The sequence below is a fragment of the Phaseolus vulgaris genome, chromosome 8 (genome assembly GCF_051622355.1).
Source record: "Phaseolus vulgaris cultivar YP4 chromosome 8, ASM5162235v1, whole genome shotgun sequence".
NCBI lineage: Eukaryota > Viridiplantae > Streptophyta > Magnoliopsida > Fabales > Fabaceae > Phaseolus > Phaseolus vulgaris.
In genome coordinates this window covers 60133343-60147930 of record NC_143505.1, presented here as the reverse complement: position 1 = coordinate 60147930, position 14588 = coordinate 60133343, and the positions used below count along the sequence as shown (strand labels likewise).

The 14588-nt window shown below is 41.2% G+C and overlaps 1 protein-coding gene across 2 annotated transcripts; it reads right to left on the bottom strand.

Annotated features, from left to right (window-relative positions):
• Positions 1-894: 894 nt before the first annotated feature.
• Positions 895-8034, bottom strand: LOC137826464 (ubiquitin-activating enzyme E1 2). 2 transcript variants are annotated; one of them, XM_068632433.2, is made up of 8 exons: positions 7705-7990; positions 7504-7545; positions 6905-7275; positions 5670-5887; positions 4048-4842; positions 2391-3256; positions 1850-2282; positions 895-1650 (listed from the first exon to the last, which is right to left on the bottom strand). In XM_068632433.2, exons 3-8 carry the CDS (start codon positions 7260-7262, stop codon positions 1054-1056), a joined length of 3267 nt encoding a protein of 1088 aa, XP_068488534.2. In that variant the 5' UTR covers positions 7263-7275; positions 7504-7545; positions 7705-7990; the 3' UTR covers positions 895-1053. The 2 variants fall into 2 exon arrangements, with proteins under 2 accessions (XP_068488534.2, XP_068488535.2); XM_068632434.2 differs by lacking the exon at positions 7504-7545 and having other exon boundaries at positions 7705-8034.
• Positions 8035-14588: the final 6554 nt, after the last annotated feature.

The window sequence follows — 14588 nt, the reverse complement described above, 5'->3', positions numbered from 1 at the left end:
TAAATATGAAAATCTAGTAAATATCAACTCGAGAACAATAAAAATCTAACACTACAAAACTAGTGACAAAATTTAAAATAATTTTTGTTATTTTATTTATTTATATATATATATATATACATATATAGATATTCACTTTTATAGTATAGAAACGTATGTTTATAAAACATTAATTTGCTATATTTTGTTTATTATTATAATTATTTACTTTATTATAACAAAAACATATCCAAATAAATATTAATAATATAATTAATTATATAATAAATATTTTATTATAATTTATAAACACGCAAAACAATTTATTCATGAACGTATTAATTTTCATACTTTGGATCTGAACAAACTCTTAGAATGATTTATGCAAATTTATTTTAGATTGATTAGTACATAAAAGAAATTTAAGGGGCGGGATCCTTTGCACTAGAGGAAGGATCCATCATCAAATTCATAGTTTGATAAATAATTAGAAAATTTGAGCATTACCAAACGAATGATGGATGAAAAAAATTAGAAATACTGGTTCAAAACAACTGCATGCCTTAATATCATTGTTGTCATTCAAAGAATGTAAAGTAAAACTAGTTAACCAAAGTGATTAAAAAGGTTATTGAATAGAGAAATGAAGACATTAGATCTGATAAATTACAGGATCTGCAAAGTGGAAAGGAGTTCTTTCTTTGAGTGACCAGATCAATCGATACAATCACTTCATCACTCAATTCAAGTTTCTTGTCAGATTCCATTCCGATATTCAAGTAATTACTATTTCTATTGCTGATCAAATCGCCTAATACACTTGTTCAAATTTTAGAAACGCATCATCATAATTATAAGTAAATTGAAATTCTCTACCATTATGCAAATGCAGTCGGCAAGGGTAACAAGATAGCATACAAAGAACCAAGTTACTTTTCAATTCATATATAATATGAAATATATGGTCGAAGTATGGCCATGTGTATACCCATTATGAATATGGAACCGAAAGTCAAGCATAATCTGTTCTAACTAAAGACAGGTCTCAGACACACCTGATAGGTTGAAGAGCCCCTAACGGAAATAGATGGATACTTGGGGGATGTCAATGTCATTGTCTTCATCATCCTCACAGGCAACCACAACATCCAAGTGATTTCGGTCTGAAGGTATGTCCATCTTGGCCACCTCCCTAGCTAAATCCACTATCTTTCTGTCCATTCGCTCTTTATGCTTAGGGAACATGCTGTTATAGAGCAGACAACTTCCACATGAAATACTATAAGCATTCAAACCTTTTGCCTTCAGCCACTCAAGAAGCTCCCTTAGAGTAGGATTGTCTTTCACGATCCATCTGTCCCAAACTGTCCAACTCATATCTTGATGCTTGATTACCTTGGGTGGAACGGGCTCTGCCATGGAAAAGAAAGGCGTTCCTAAGTTGACAAATGTGTTTCGGTAGTCCTCGACTTTGTGTCCTCCATCCAAAGCTTTGTACAGCTCCAGGCAGACAAATCCTGTGGCCATGGCAGTTGATGTTGCAATTGCTGGAATGATCCTCCCGGCAATAAACTTGGCCTTGAGTTTGTCAACTTCAGGAATGCTGTAGTTCCGTGCCCTCATGTTGGCAAGCCCAGCTATCAGGTCCATATGGTAGTTTGTATCATCATCCTGTAATTTTACAGCATAAAGGTCAATTTAACTGTGGATGAATGTAAATTATAATAAATAAATGAAGTGCAGGTGGAAACTCCTATTCCTCAGCAAATACAAACAAAAACCTCATCAAACTAAAACCCCCAATTGAAAACCACCAAACTTCAACACTGAAAATTCAGAGGGAGCAAAAACTAAATGAAAGAAAATAGACCTTCTCAAATTGAACTGGTTTCATCCTGAAATCTGGTTGAAGCTTTGACCGACACACCTCTAACTTGGTGATTAGATCATTAATCACAGCTGCATCATCTATAGAAGCAGAAGAGAGACTGGCGGCCTTCTCATCTGTCACTATATTTGCATTTTTCTTGGGCTTAAAGTCAGGTACAATCACTAAATCAACGACTTCAGCCAACTTCTTAGGATTTTTAACCCAATCAGGGATTGGAATACCAAATGTTTCTGCACGTAGTATAGCAGCAGCCATCAAAAACTGCATATGACCCGGATCAGATGATGAGAATTCCAGAGGACGAGGGAATCGTTTTGGTGCAGACCAGAAGGGAACTCCAGTACTAGTGGCAGCATCTTCAGGAAAAGTATAAATTAATTGCTTTACCCGGTTAGCAAAATAATCTTCAAACCTGTGAATAAAAAACCTCGTATGAGTGTAGCCCGCACAGAAAAAAAAATCTAACAAGCTCTGACAATATCACAAAAGAACATAAGCATATATTATCAAACAAACATACTTTAGCCTAGCCCATGAAATACAATCTTCAAAAGTCAGACACTTGTCCTCGTCCAAACACTCAAGAATACGCTCCAAGTTATCCCTTGCTTGAGCATCACCAGCATTCCTCGTCGCATTGGTATATTCGCTTGGATTAGATAAAAATGCATTTACTTCAGCTGGAGTTTTCTCAAGTAAACCCTCAAACTCTGACCGAGCCCAAGTCAAGCAGTGGTCAATGTTATGAGGGAAGGAGTGAACAGTACACATTGGCGCCTGTTTCTCAGGTGGATCTCTTGATGCACCATAATTTTCTGTCAGGTGGGGGATGACCATTTGCGTATTGAATTTATCTCCGAGAGTACCAGACTCAAGAAGTGGCTTCTGGAAATATAAGCATCTCTGATCAACATAGAGTCTTGCGCTCACATTGTCTAATGCATTAATCACAACACTTAACTTTTCCCAGAAGGTGTCATGAAACACATTTTCAGTTTCTGGGCCAACACGATTTTGCAGAGCTTCAATATTCAGACGAGGATTTATAGAAGCAGCAGCAGAAGAAGCAACTGTAGACTTTGCCTGGCCAATATTCCAATCACGGAAGAGGAACTGTCTAGTCAGGTTACTCTTTTCTATAACATCATCATCAGTAATTGTCAGTTTTCCCTGGCCACAAGAAACTCCCATTAGGGCAAGGTTTTTCAAAAATTCACATCCCAATGCACCAGATCCAACAACAAAAACTTCAGCATCCTCTAATTTCTTCTGCAACTTTTGTCCAAACACTGAAATCTGTGCATCGTAACGACTATTTAACGGCTTTAAATCATTAGGATCCAGTGGTTCTGTAGGAAGCGACTCCACAGAATCAAAGTAGAAAAACTGCAAAGATCAGACAGGGAACTAAAATTAAAACTGCAAAAAAGACATTATAACCTCAAAAAATAAAGGGTCCAATAAGTAGGAAAACAAAAAAAATTGAAACACGGACTACATATAGTTGCCTGATTCGAATTATTTCTAGTATTCTATATATCCTAAGCAAACATAAAAATGCCAAATATATTTTGGAACTATTGGATTGGAACCCTGATTGCCTACCCACACACCATTAGAATATCAAGTATTTAAACTAATCCATATATAAAATCATTTACTATATCAAGTATTTAAACTAATCCATATATAAAATCATTTACTTAAAGTTTGGCATGTACACTTGTGTGTGAGTGGACCAGAGCACAAAGCTTTTCAGCGATTTCAGTTACACACCTACAGTATTGCCACGAGTTAAAGATAACAAAGAATATAGTGCTATGCAGTATATCAATTAAGGGATGTCTGTATATAATAAAAAAGGAGGATATCAACTGAAATTTTGTTCGACCTTAATGGTTCCAAGTTGTCCGTAAAGAAAAGTACACTCTCCAAAAATCAAAATCTTAGTCAAGATCAAATTTCATTTATATGAATCAATTCAACAAAGTATACAAGATTCAGAGGAACAAAACATCAACTGAAGCAGCAAACTGAATACACAAACTAAATGGTTGACCAAGTCCAAGAAAAATATTTCGGGTAAGACAATATGGGCACAGTTCACTTGCACCACACAACATTTCAAAATACAATATGATATGACACAATGAATGACCAAGAACAATATTACTTACTTGAAAAAGTGGATGAAATTTCCCAGAGCATGCCTTTACAACCTCTTGTCCTACAAATCCACCAAACATTGCCGCCATTGGGTTCAATACTGCCCGAGCACCAGAGGCAAATTGTTGTAGAAGTTTTTCATTCACATCTTCCAACCTTCCATCACCTAAGCCATCATTAATACTACTGACAATGGATACTAGTTTCTGTGCATCATCCTCTGAACCAGCAACAGGGAAGCGACCTATCTCGGATACGAACTTATCCAAACCCTGGAATGCTAAATGCAGTAGGGGTGGGCGATCAAATTTAGAAAAATCACTCAGAAGAAAATCACCTGGATCACTGAGTGCTTCCCTCAGTGGTTTAAAGTTCAAAACCTTTGGTTGTTTAACCTGCGTGACAATACCACCTTTTTCATATCTACCATAATCTGTAGTGTCTTCTTCAAGAGTGAATGAATGTGCTCTAGCATTTTTTATCTTTCTTGGCTTTCCATCATTCAACTCTTTCATTCCATGAACTTCAGAGAATATAACCAGATCTCCATCTTGAAACTCGAGCCTCTCATCATCAACACAAGAAACTAGAGCAGGGTTGTCATTGCTGATTGATGCAATTATGCCAGTATGAGGATCCTCTCCATCAACATCAAAAACAGTGAACTCGGGCCCAAAATCACAAAACAGAGAACCAAAAAGCCCCCTAACTTCAGTTTTAATAAAGGCAATAGGAGGCTTATGACTGTGGCAGTAATCATCGAATTCAATGGCTTTCTCAAGACTGATTTCAGTAAAAACAACAGCCTACAAAATAGTTGAAATAAATAAAAAATACAATAGAATCATGTTGCAGATAAGCAGGAAAAATTCACATTAAAGTACACCATTAACCAACATTCAAAATCTAAATCAAATCAAAGTCGTAAAATTCACAAGAATAAATCTTGCTCATATGGTCAAGAAAATTCAAACATGCTCCTCCATTAACTGTACAGAACTGATCAGGTTTAACATGCAATTAGTTGTCTCATACCAGGTGACCACATTACTACCAATACTCTTACCCCAGAATACATATCATACTACTCTCACAATCATCGATACACACATAACATACACATGCCTCATTTTAATTATCAACAAAAAAAAATTTCATTAACTTCAAATAAAATCGAAAACAAATAACCAAGTGCCTCATTACATTCAGCACTCAGAAGCACAATTAAGTTAACAAATAACTCAGGCATATGTAAAGCAAAATAGAAGTATAGTAGTAGTCTTACAGACATAAAAAACACTGACTATGCATTAACAGGAACCCCCCTCCCTCATCAATCACATTTTAAAATGGCACAATATTGTTCACCCATTGTTTTAATCACCAGGTTTTGCGAATAATGAGCATCAATGCAGAAATTCAAGTACATGGCATTGAACACAAATAACTATCCAACATTAGAAGTTACCCTTCAACATATGCACGAGGAAATCCTTCTTCCAAAAGTTCAATGGACAACAAAACATGTCACAGCACACATGTAATAATATGAGGCAGATGTACAAATAAATGCATTTAAGAAAAAAATAAGGTTCCAAAAACGAAAAAGGAGAAGAGACAAGATTGGAAGTACCTGGAAATTAGCAAGTTGTTCTGTTGTAAGCTTAGTTGTCAAGCTTAGTACAGCTACCGCATTGTTAAGTTCCTGCAACTTACTAACAGAAGCCACTGCCCTGTTCTTGCCAACATCATTTTCTGAAAACAGAAAATTACTGGACAAATCCCATAACTCCACATTTCCTTCATCGTGCAAGGTTACGGATTTCACCCCAGCAAGAATGAGATTCTTCGCTGCAGGTAGTAAACTTTATTTGATTACAGAAAAACAACAAAGCTTACACTACTTAAATCTATATGGCAAACCATTAAAAACATCAAGTCCCAAAAATGGTTTAAACATCATTCCACATTTATGTACATACTCTTTTAACTAACTAGAAAGTAGCACATAAGTAAGAACCTTCAAACAAGGTTGCCCAAAGATGTGAAACGATGACTTTTAACCAGATGATAGCTATATGCATAGAGTGAAATAACACCCAATTCTCAAATCAACAATGTAAAGTTTGAAATAGTGAGCAGCGTGAGCAACTAGCGATCATTTTAAGCATGTACAATAAATAACAAGATCGTGAATTGTATAAGTCTATCACTCCCCTTCACTTCATTTTTCAGCTTACAAAGGGGACAAGGGACCAAATTACCAATCCTCTTAGCACCAATCCTATCAAACAACACAATTAAACTATTTTCTTTTATTTAATTTAGAGAGGGGGCGGAGGGTAAACCACTACTAGAATAATTACCAAGTAGATAAACTTTCCCGTAACCCTTTTATAATAGTAGAAAAGAAGAGCGTGAGAGGAGTGATACACAGAGCTTAACCCTATATACACAGAGCTTCTCTTTAAAGCTAAAATCAACTTTTGTATCGTAACTTTTGAAGAAGTTAAATGAGAGGAGCTTCTATAGAAGTCAAATGCACAAGTTGTAGTATCTGGCCCAGTGACTAGGGGAAACCCGTGGCAGGACAAAAACAAAAATCCACTAAGTTGATTTTATCTTAGGAGAGAAGCTCAATTCAAGATACCTTCTAATGTTCTTTTGTGTAGGTGATTATGAAGAAATGAATGCAAATATTTACGAATAAGCATGATTCATAAATCTTGCAGACTCCTAAAACCCCCAAAGATTTAACAATTATCCCCATCACTCGCATAAATGACCTCTACGAAAACTAACACAATAAACAAGACACCCTGAAAAAATTAAAATAGTTCCAATTGAAGCGTTAGAAAACCCAATTACCAATCTCAACACCAAGACCCTGCATCCCAGAAACGAGGACGCTGGACGCGAAGAGCTTCCGCATGGTCTCCCGGCCATAGACGGCGAGCTGCCGACTGTGCAGATCCTCGTCGATCTCCGCTGGGTTCGAGACCCCCAACGCCATTCCTTCGATCGAGTTCCCTCCGCCGCTGTTGTCCCCGCCGCTGCCGCCGCTACTGAATCCCTGGCTGATGTCGTTCACCGCCGATTCCGCAGCACCCGAGCAGGCAGCAAAGCAGGTGATCCGAGCTTTCTTCGAAGTATTGTTGTTGGTGGCGGCGTCACTCTCTCCTTCAACTACCACTCCTCCTTCGCTCGCTCTCTTTCTAGGAAGCATATAGTGCAGTAAACTGCATAAGACGCAACGCAACCGCACCATCGAAATTATCAGCACAACCAAAATCAAACAAATTGAAACCACCAAAATCATAAGAAATAAGATCCATGCCAGTGACGATATTTAAGAATAATAAACTATGCAAAACCCTAAGTAGCACGAGATTCGAGGTTGGAAGAACGAAGGAAGAAGTGGACGAATCTGAATCTAGGTGGAATGGAATTGAGGGAAGGGAACGTACCGAATGAAACTTGAGAGAAGGAAGGAATGGAATCAGATTGAACTGTGCGAATCGTTGAGAGAGAGAGAGAAAGTTAGTTTAGGTTTCTTCGAAGCTGGGTTTGGAAATGTAAGGTGAGTGTGTGTGAGAGATGAGAATGGGTACAAGAGAAATAGAAAGAGAGAGAAGGGTATTTATGGATTTGCATGTAAAATTACGCACCTAGGGTTTTGCCTTTTCTCGCTACCATTTCTCTCTGTCTTCTCTTGCAGCAATGAGAGAGAGAAAGAGAGAGAGAGAGAGTGGGCCTGTTACTGTGATTATGGAAGAATCGCGAGCGGGGTGGACAAAAAGAATGCACCGGGATGAGCACCTGCCACGTCGCCGTTTTAAGTTCTCCTTCACTCCAAACCACGTTCAAATATTCTATGTGCCCTTCGTTTTGGATCCTCACAAGCCAAAGAGAGAAAATTTTATCTCACATAGAACATTGTTTGTTCCACATGGCAAACTGCACCCAATATTTGTTAATATAGCATGGTTTTGGATAATAGGTTCGATTTTTGGAAAATTTAATTCTTACTTTGAATTTGTTGATCTAATAATACAAGTTGTTATTTTTGGATTGGTTTTCCTTATACGTTGTACTCTAGTCTTACTTGTGTGTGTTTTTTCATATTGAAATAAAGAATTTAAGATAACATGGCAAATAAAAATTATTGGTTTTAAAATATAAGTGTTTATTCATATTTACAATGTCATTTGTTGAAGTTGTATTTTCAATTGTCTTACGAATTTTTGTGTAATGTGTTGGATACAATACACACATATGCATACTCTCAATCATCCACTTCCAATTTTGCACACACAACAGTGGTAATCTAAAATTAAGCATAGGTTTTTGGAGTGTCATGTACCTCCTTAGGTTTTTTAATAAAGAAAACATATGTAGTTTCGCCTTCAATAATAATAATAACAAATGCAGTAGGGATTATGTTGTTCCTCTTGTATTGTGCAATTGTCACTACTAAGGTTCCCTGATAGTTGTTCTACAGGAATGTGTCATCCACTTGGATTAGTGATTTGCAAAACCGAAACTCATCAATGCATGACTTGAAGGTCTAAAAGAGTCTTTTGCAAGTTAAAATGTTGTTGTGGAAGCAACAAGAACACAAAACTGTCTACATTGATTTCATGGTAACTTAATTTATGTGTCATTGCTCCAGTTGTTGAATACTTATTTAAAGTTTGTCTAATTTTCTTGGCGCAATTAGGATTTGGAAAGAAACATTGTGTCTTCCTACTGCCATTCAATGCTCGAGTCACATCCTCTAGTAGTTCTCATACCAGAGTAAGTAGGATTTGGTGAAATTGTAAAGCTCAAACATCTAAAGGTTGATCATGGTTTGGTGACAATTTTGGTAAAGAGGTGGATACTGAGGATTCGTCTTTGGAACCAATATTCCGACCTCAAGTCCGTTAATATGACATTAGTAAGGTCAATCACCGCATCTGAGGTATTGTCTATTTTTGATCGTGGAGCTTTGTCACGATTTTGTCCTTAAAAGATGTATTGGTGGTTTAAGGAATGAAGGTGTATTTAAAGTGTCTTAGACCTCGACTCCTGAGCGATGTGTGATTATTAAGCGTATCAAAACAAACCTCCAATCGAGAGCTAAGGGAATGAGGGTTCATTTTTGGAACCAATTTTCCATTCCCTTGGGGAACGAGGATTTGTCTTTGGAACCTCTTTGATCTCCCACAGACGGTGTCAATGTTTTGACTTCATGTTCGTTGAGATAACATCCTTATGGTCAATCACCGCATCCAAGGTATTGTCTGTTTTGGATCTCAAAACTCCGTTACAATTTTGTCCTTAAAAGGCGTCTCAAAGGGTTGAAGGAGGAAGGAGTATATTAAATTGCCCTTGACCTCGACTCCTAAACGATATGAAACTATTGGGCGTACTAAAACAAGTTCCCCAATTAGGGGCTAAGGGAACGAGGATTCATCTTTAGAATCACTTTTCCATTTCATTAGAGAAAAATTATTTGTCTTTAGAACCTCATTGGTTTCTGTACTGGTAGGCACCGGACGTACGCACGTGGCCGACCGGCCTTATACACTAAATGGAAACGTACGCACGTGGCCGACCGGCCTTATACACTAAATGGAAACGAACGCACGTGGCCGACCGGCCTTATACACTAAATGGAAACGAACGCACGTGGCCGACCGGCCGTATACACAATAAATGTAAGGGCATTTATGTGACAAGCTAAGGTGGTTAAGATACACCTCCGAAGAATAAGGAATATGCGTTTAGAGAAGATATGTTCCCCGGGTATTCCGGAGCACGACTGACAAGACATATCCATAACCACCCTGAGCCCAAGGGATAGAAAGCCCATTAGGCAATCCTATAAATACTGTGCTCAAGCCAGAGAAAGGTACGTTTTCATTCACTTACGAAACTGCGCTTAGAATCTCATACTTACTTGAGCGTCGGAGTGCCTTCGCAGGTACCCTCCCCCGCCCGACCGAAGTTGATAGCACGAAGGGACGACCGACCAAAGGAGACAGCAAGAAAGGACAATCGACCAGAGGAGAAGAAGATCAACACGTCAGCAATTACACCACGTCAACCGACCGTGCCTGGGCCCCATCTCTCCACTCAGGTACAATTGGCGCCCACCGTGGGGCCGAGGCAAATCTTCAATTTTTGAAGCTATAATGGTTGCGACAAGAAACAACAACGACGCTATGGCAGAACAGATGACTATGATTCAAATCCTCCAAGCTCAGATGGAGGAACTGCGACAAAAGGGGATGGAAGACCATCGTCAACATGAAGAAGATAGACGCCTCCAAGAAGAAGATAGACGCCGCCAAGAAGAAGAAATCGCCTTATTAAGAGAGCAGAATGCACGACTCCAACAACAGGTCGATAATCCCGAACGAGAAGGCCAATCCCATATGGCCGACCGAACCGCCTCTTGCATACCTACACCTGCCAATACCAATCCTGCTTCCAGAGCTGAAACAGTCGAAAGAAAGTCAAGGAAAAGGGGTCATCCTTTTACAGACGAAATTATCACCACTCCACTTCCTGACAAATGGAGAGGCCTCGTCATTAAACTCTATGACGGCTCGACCGACCCGGACGAACACTTAAATGTCTACAAGACGCAAATGACTTTGTATACCACAGATAACAATGTGTGGTGTAAAGTATTTCCCACGTCGATCCAGGGAGAACCTCTTACCTGGTTCACAGAGCTGCCTCCAAACTCCATTAACGATTTTGACACCCTAGCCGCAAAATTCTCAACTCAATATGCCACTAGCCGACCGCATCACATGTCCTCCATGTCTCTCCTAGCGGTACAACAAGAAAAAGGTGAATCTCTTAGAACCTTTCTAGATAGGTTCAACAAAGCATGCATGAACATCCGAGGGCTCAAACAAGAGGTTGCATTGCACCATTTGGTCTCGGCCATCCGGCCGAGCCGTTTTACTGAAAGTCTCATCAAGAAGCCGCCTCAAGACATGGAAGACCTTCGAACTCGAGCAACCAAATTCATGCAAATCGAGGAACACATTGATTACCACCAACGGTTCAAAACCGTCGGATCCGGAGTCCTCAAAGACCAAACCCCGAGCAAAGAAAGAGAAGTCGCGATCGAACGAACTGTCCGAACCACTCCAAGGTCCGACCGGAATAGGGGAGGCCGAATCCCCAGGTTTAACAGTTACACCCCTTTAACTGTGCCGAGGGGACGAGCCCTAGATGAAGCACTACAAACGGACCTAATCCCGACATTGAAGCAGTATCAAACACCACCGAATGCAGATACTGCTAAGCGTTGTCAATACCATCAGAATTTCGGTCACACGACCGAAGGATGTCAAGCTTTGAAGGATAAAATTGAAGAACTCATCCAAGCTGGCCATTTACGGCAGTTCGTCAAGAGGACAAGGAGTTCAAGATCCCCACCACGGAATACTGACCGTCCTTCCCGTGGTGTCGACCGGTCGTACCGTAACGATTACAAACGCCACACTGACCGTAGCCAGACTTCGCGAAAACGCAGCGAAAGCCCCGTTCGGCGTACACGCCCCCGTAGCACAAGTCCCGACCGAAACGCCCGACCTCGCCAACGAATCCGCGAAGTCATCAACATGATTGCTGGACCCGTTAACTTGGGCGAACCGAACCACGAAACAAATTATATAGCTGGAGGATTTGCCGGTGGCGGGTGCTCAAATTCCGCCCGAAAGAAACATCTTCGTGACATCCAGTCCGCTCATGCTACCACGAGGAGGCGTCCACATATACCTCCGATTACTTTCACTGACTGACGAAGACTTTACAGCCATAGATCCAGCCCAGGACGACCCCATGGTCATCACTGTAGAAATTGACAAGTTCGCAATCGCCAAGACTTTGGTAGATCAGGGTAGCTCGGTCGACATACTGTATTGGGACATTTTCAAGAAAATGCGCATCCCAGAAGCACATATTCAGCCCTATAACGAACAAATTGTAGGGTTCTCAGGTGAACGGGTCGATACTAAGGGGTACATAGACTTGTACACAACCTTTGGTGAGGAAGACGGCCCCCATAAAACAATAAACGTACGATACCTCCTGGTTAACGCACAAACTTCCTACAACATCCTGCTCGGTCGTCCGTCCATTAACAGATTAAAAGCCATTGTGTCCACTCCACACTTAGCCATGAAATTCCCCTCGGCTAACAACGACATTGCAACCATCCATGTCGATCAAAAAACCGCTAGGGAATGCTATGTAGCAAGTTTGAAAAGTGAGCCAACTCGACGACTCTATACAACCAATACGGGCGACCGAGTCCCGCAAAAACGAGGACGTTCCCCCACACGGCGTTCCGGACGACACATGTCCCGTCGTCAAATGATAGCCCTTGTTGACCTCGACCCTCGCATGGACGATCCCCGTATGGAAGCAGGAGAAGACTTGCATCCATTCCCGCTTCGCGATGATCGCCACACTACGCACATCGGTACTTCGCTGAAACCGTGACATCCGGAGCCCTTGTTAAAAATTCCGATCTTTTCGCCTGGACAGCCGCTGATATGCCTGGCGTAGACCCACAGGTTATCACTCACCGATTATCACTGTATAGAGAAGCTAAACCAATAGCTCAAAAGAAAAGACATATAGGCGAGGAACGACGTCAAGCCGCACGTGAGGAAGCCGACAAATTGTTACAGGCTGGATTCATTCGGAAGGCCCATTACACCACATGGCTAGCCAACGTGGTTATGGTGAAGAAAGCGAACGGAAAATGGCGTATGTGTGTTGACTACACAGACCTCAATAAAGCTTGCCCAAAAGACTCGTATCCTCTGCCTACCATTGATCGTCTCGTCGACGGTGCAGCCGGGCATCACATCCTCAGCTTCCTTGATGCCTACTCTGGCTATAATCAAATCCAAATGCACCCGACCGACCGGAAGAAGACGACCTTCATGACTGATTCCGGCAATTTCTACTATGAAGTAATGCCCTTCGGACTCAAAAATGCCGGAGCCACTTATCAAAGACTAATGGACCACATATTCCACGACATGATTGGTAGGAATGTTGAAGTCTATGTCGATGACATCGTCGTCAAGTCCGACTCATGCAAACAACATATTGCCGACCTAAAAGAAGTTTTTCAGGCCCTCCGCCAACACCAGATGCGACTCAATCCGGACAAGTGTGCGTTCGGCGTCGAAGGGGGGAAGTTCTTAGGTTTTATGCTAACTCATAGAGGCATAGAAGCTAACCCCGAGAAGTGCAAAGCTATCTCCGAAATGCGAAGTCCCAACTCCATTCAGGAAATTCAGAGACTTATCGGCCGACTCACCGCACTATCCAGATTTGTTCCTAAACTCCCCGAACGAACGAGGCCAATCGTCCGACTACTGAAAAAAGCATTCCGCTTCGAGTGGTCGACCGAATGTGAGGAAATTTTCCTCGATTTGAAAACTTTTTTATCAACCCCGCCGGTCATCCAGAAACCGGACGCACGAGAACCCATCATAGTCAACCTCGCCGTTTCACACGAAGCCGTCAGCTCAGTCTTAGTGCAAGAAATTAATTTTGAAGAACGGCCGGTTTACTTCGTCAGCCGCGCCCTTCATGGCGCCGAAATCCGATACCAGACGATCGAAAAGGTAGCCATGGCCCTCATCATTACCGCCCGACGAATGCGTATGTATTTTCAGAATCATCGGATTATTGTTCGGACAAATTACCCTATTGTAAAGATCCTCACTAAACCAGATTTAGCCGGACGAATGATCGGTTGGACGATCGAACTATCCGAATTCCATATTCAGTACCAACCACGCGGAGCGATCAAGTCGCAAGCTCTCGCCGACTTCGCAGCTGAACTCACTACTTCTTCAGCCGAGACCGAACATTCATCATGGATCTTATATGTTGATGGCTCCTCGAACGAGAGGTCGTGCGGCGCTGGAGTTGTTTTGGAAGGCCCCGGCGAGATTGTCATCGAGCAAGCCCTCAAATTCGACTTCAAAGCTTCAAACAATCAGGCCGAATATGAAGCCATATTAGCCGGTCTACGTCTCGCTCAAGAATTAGAAATCACTAAGTTAATTTGCAAAAGTGATTCCCGGCTTGTCATCGGTCAGCTTAACGACGAATATGAAGTCCGAGAAAGCTTTTTACAGCGATACTATCACTTAGTCAAACAGTCGATGAGCACCTTTTCTGAAATTTCTATGCAGCACATTCGACGCGATCACAATACCCGCGCGGACGCCTTGTCCCGGTTAGCAACCACGAAGTGTAAAGGAATGCATCGGTCGGTCATCCATGTTACGCTTGCACGCCCAAGCATCGACCTACAGGAATGCCTGACGACCGACACGGAATCTACTTGGATTACCCCAATCAAGCAATATTTACTCGACGGCACATGTAGTCCTCTCGGCGAAAAAACCATGAAGCTGCAGGCCGCCCGTTTTGTCTTAATCGGCGACGACCTTTATCGCCGAGGTTATACCCAACCACTCCTTAAATGTTTGACACCAGACCAAGCTTCCTATGT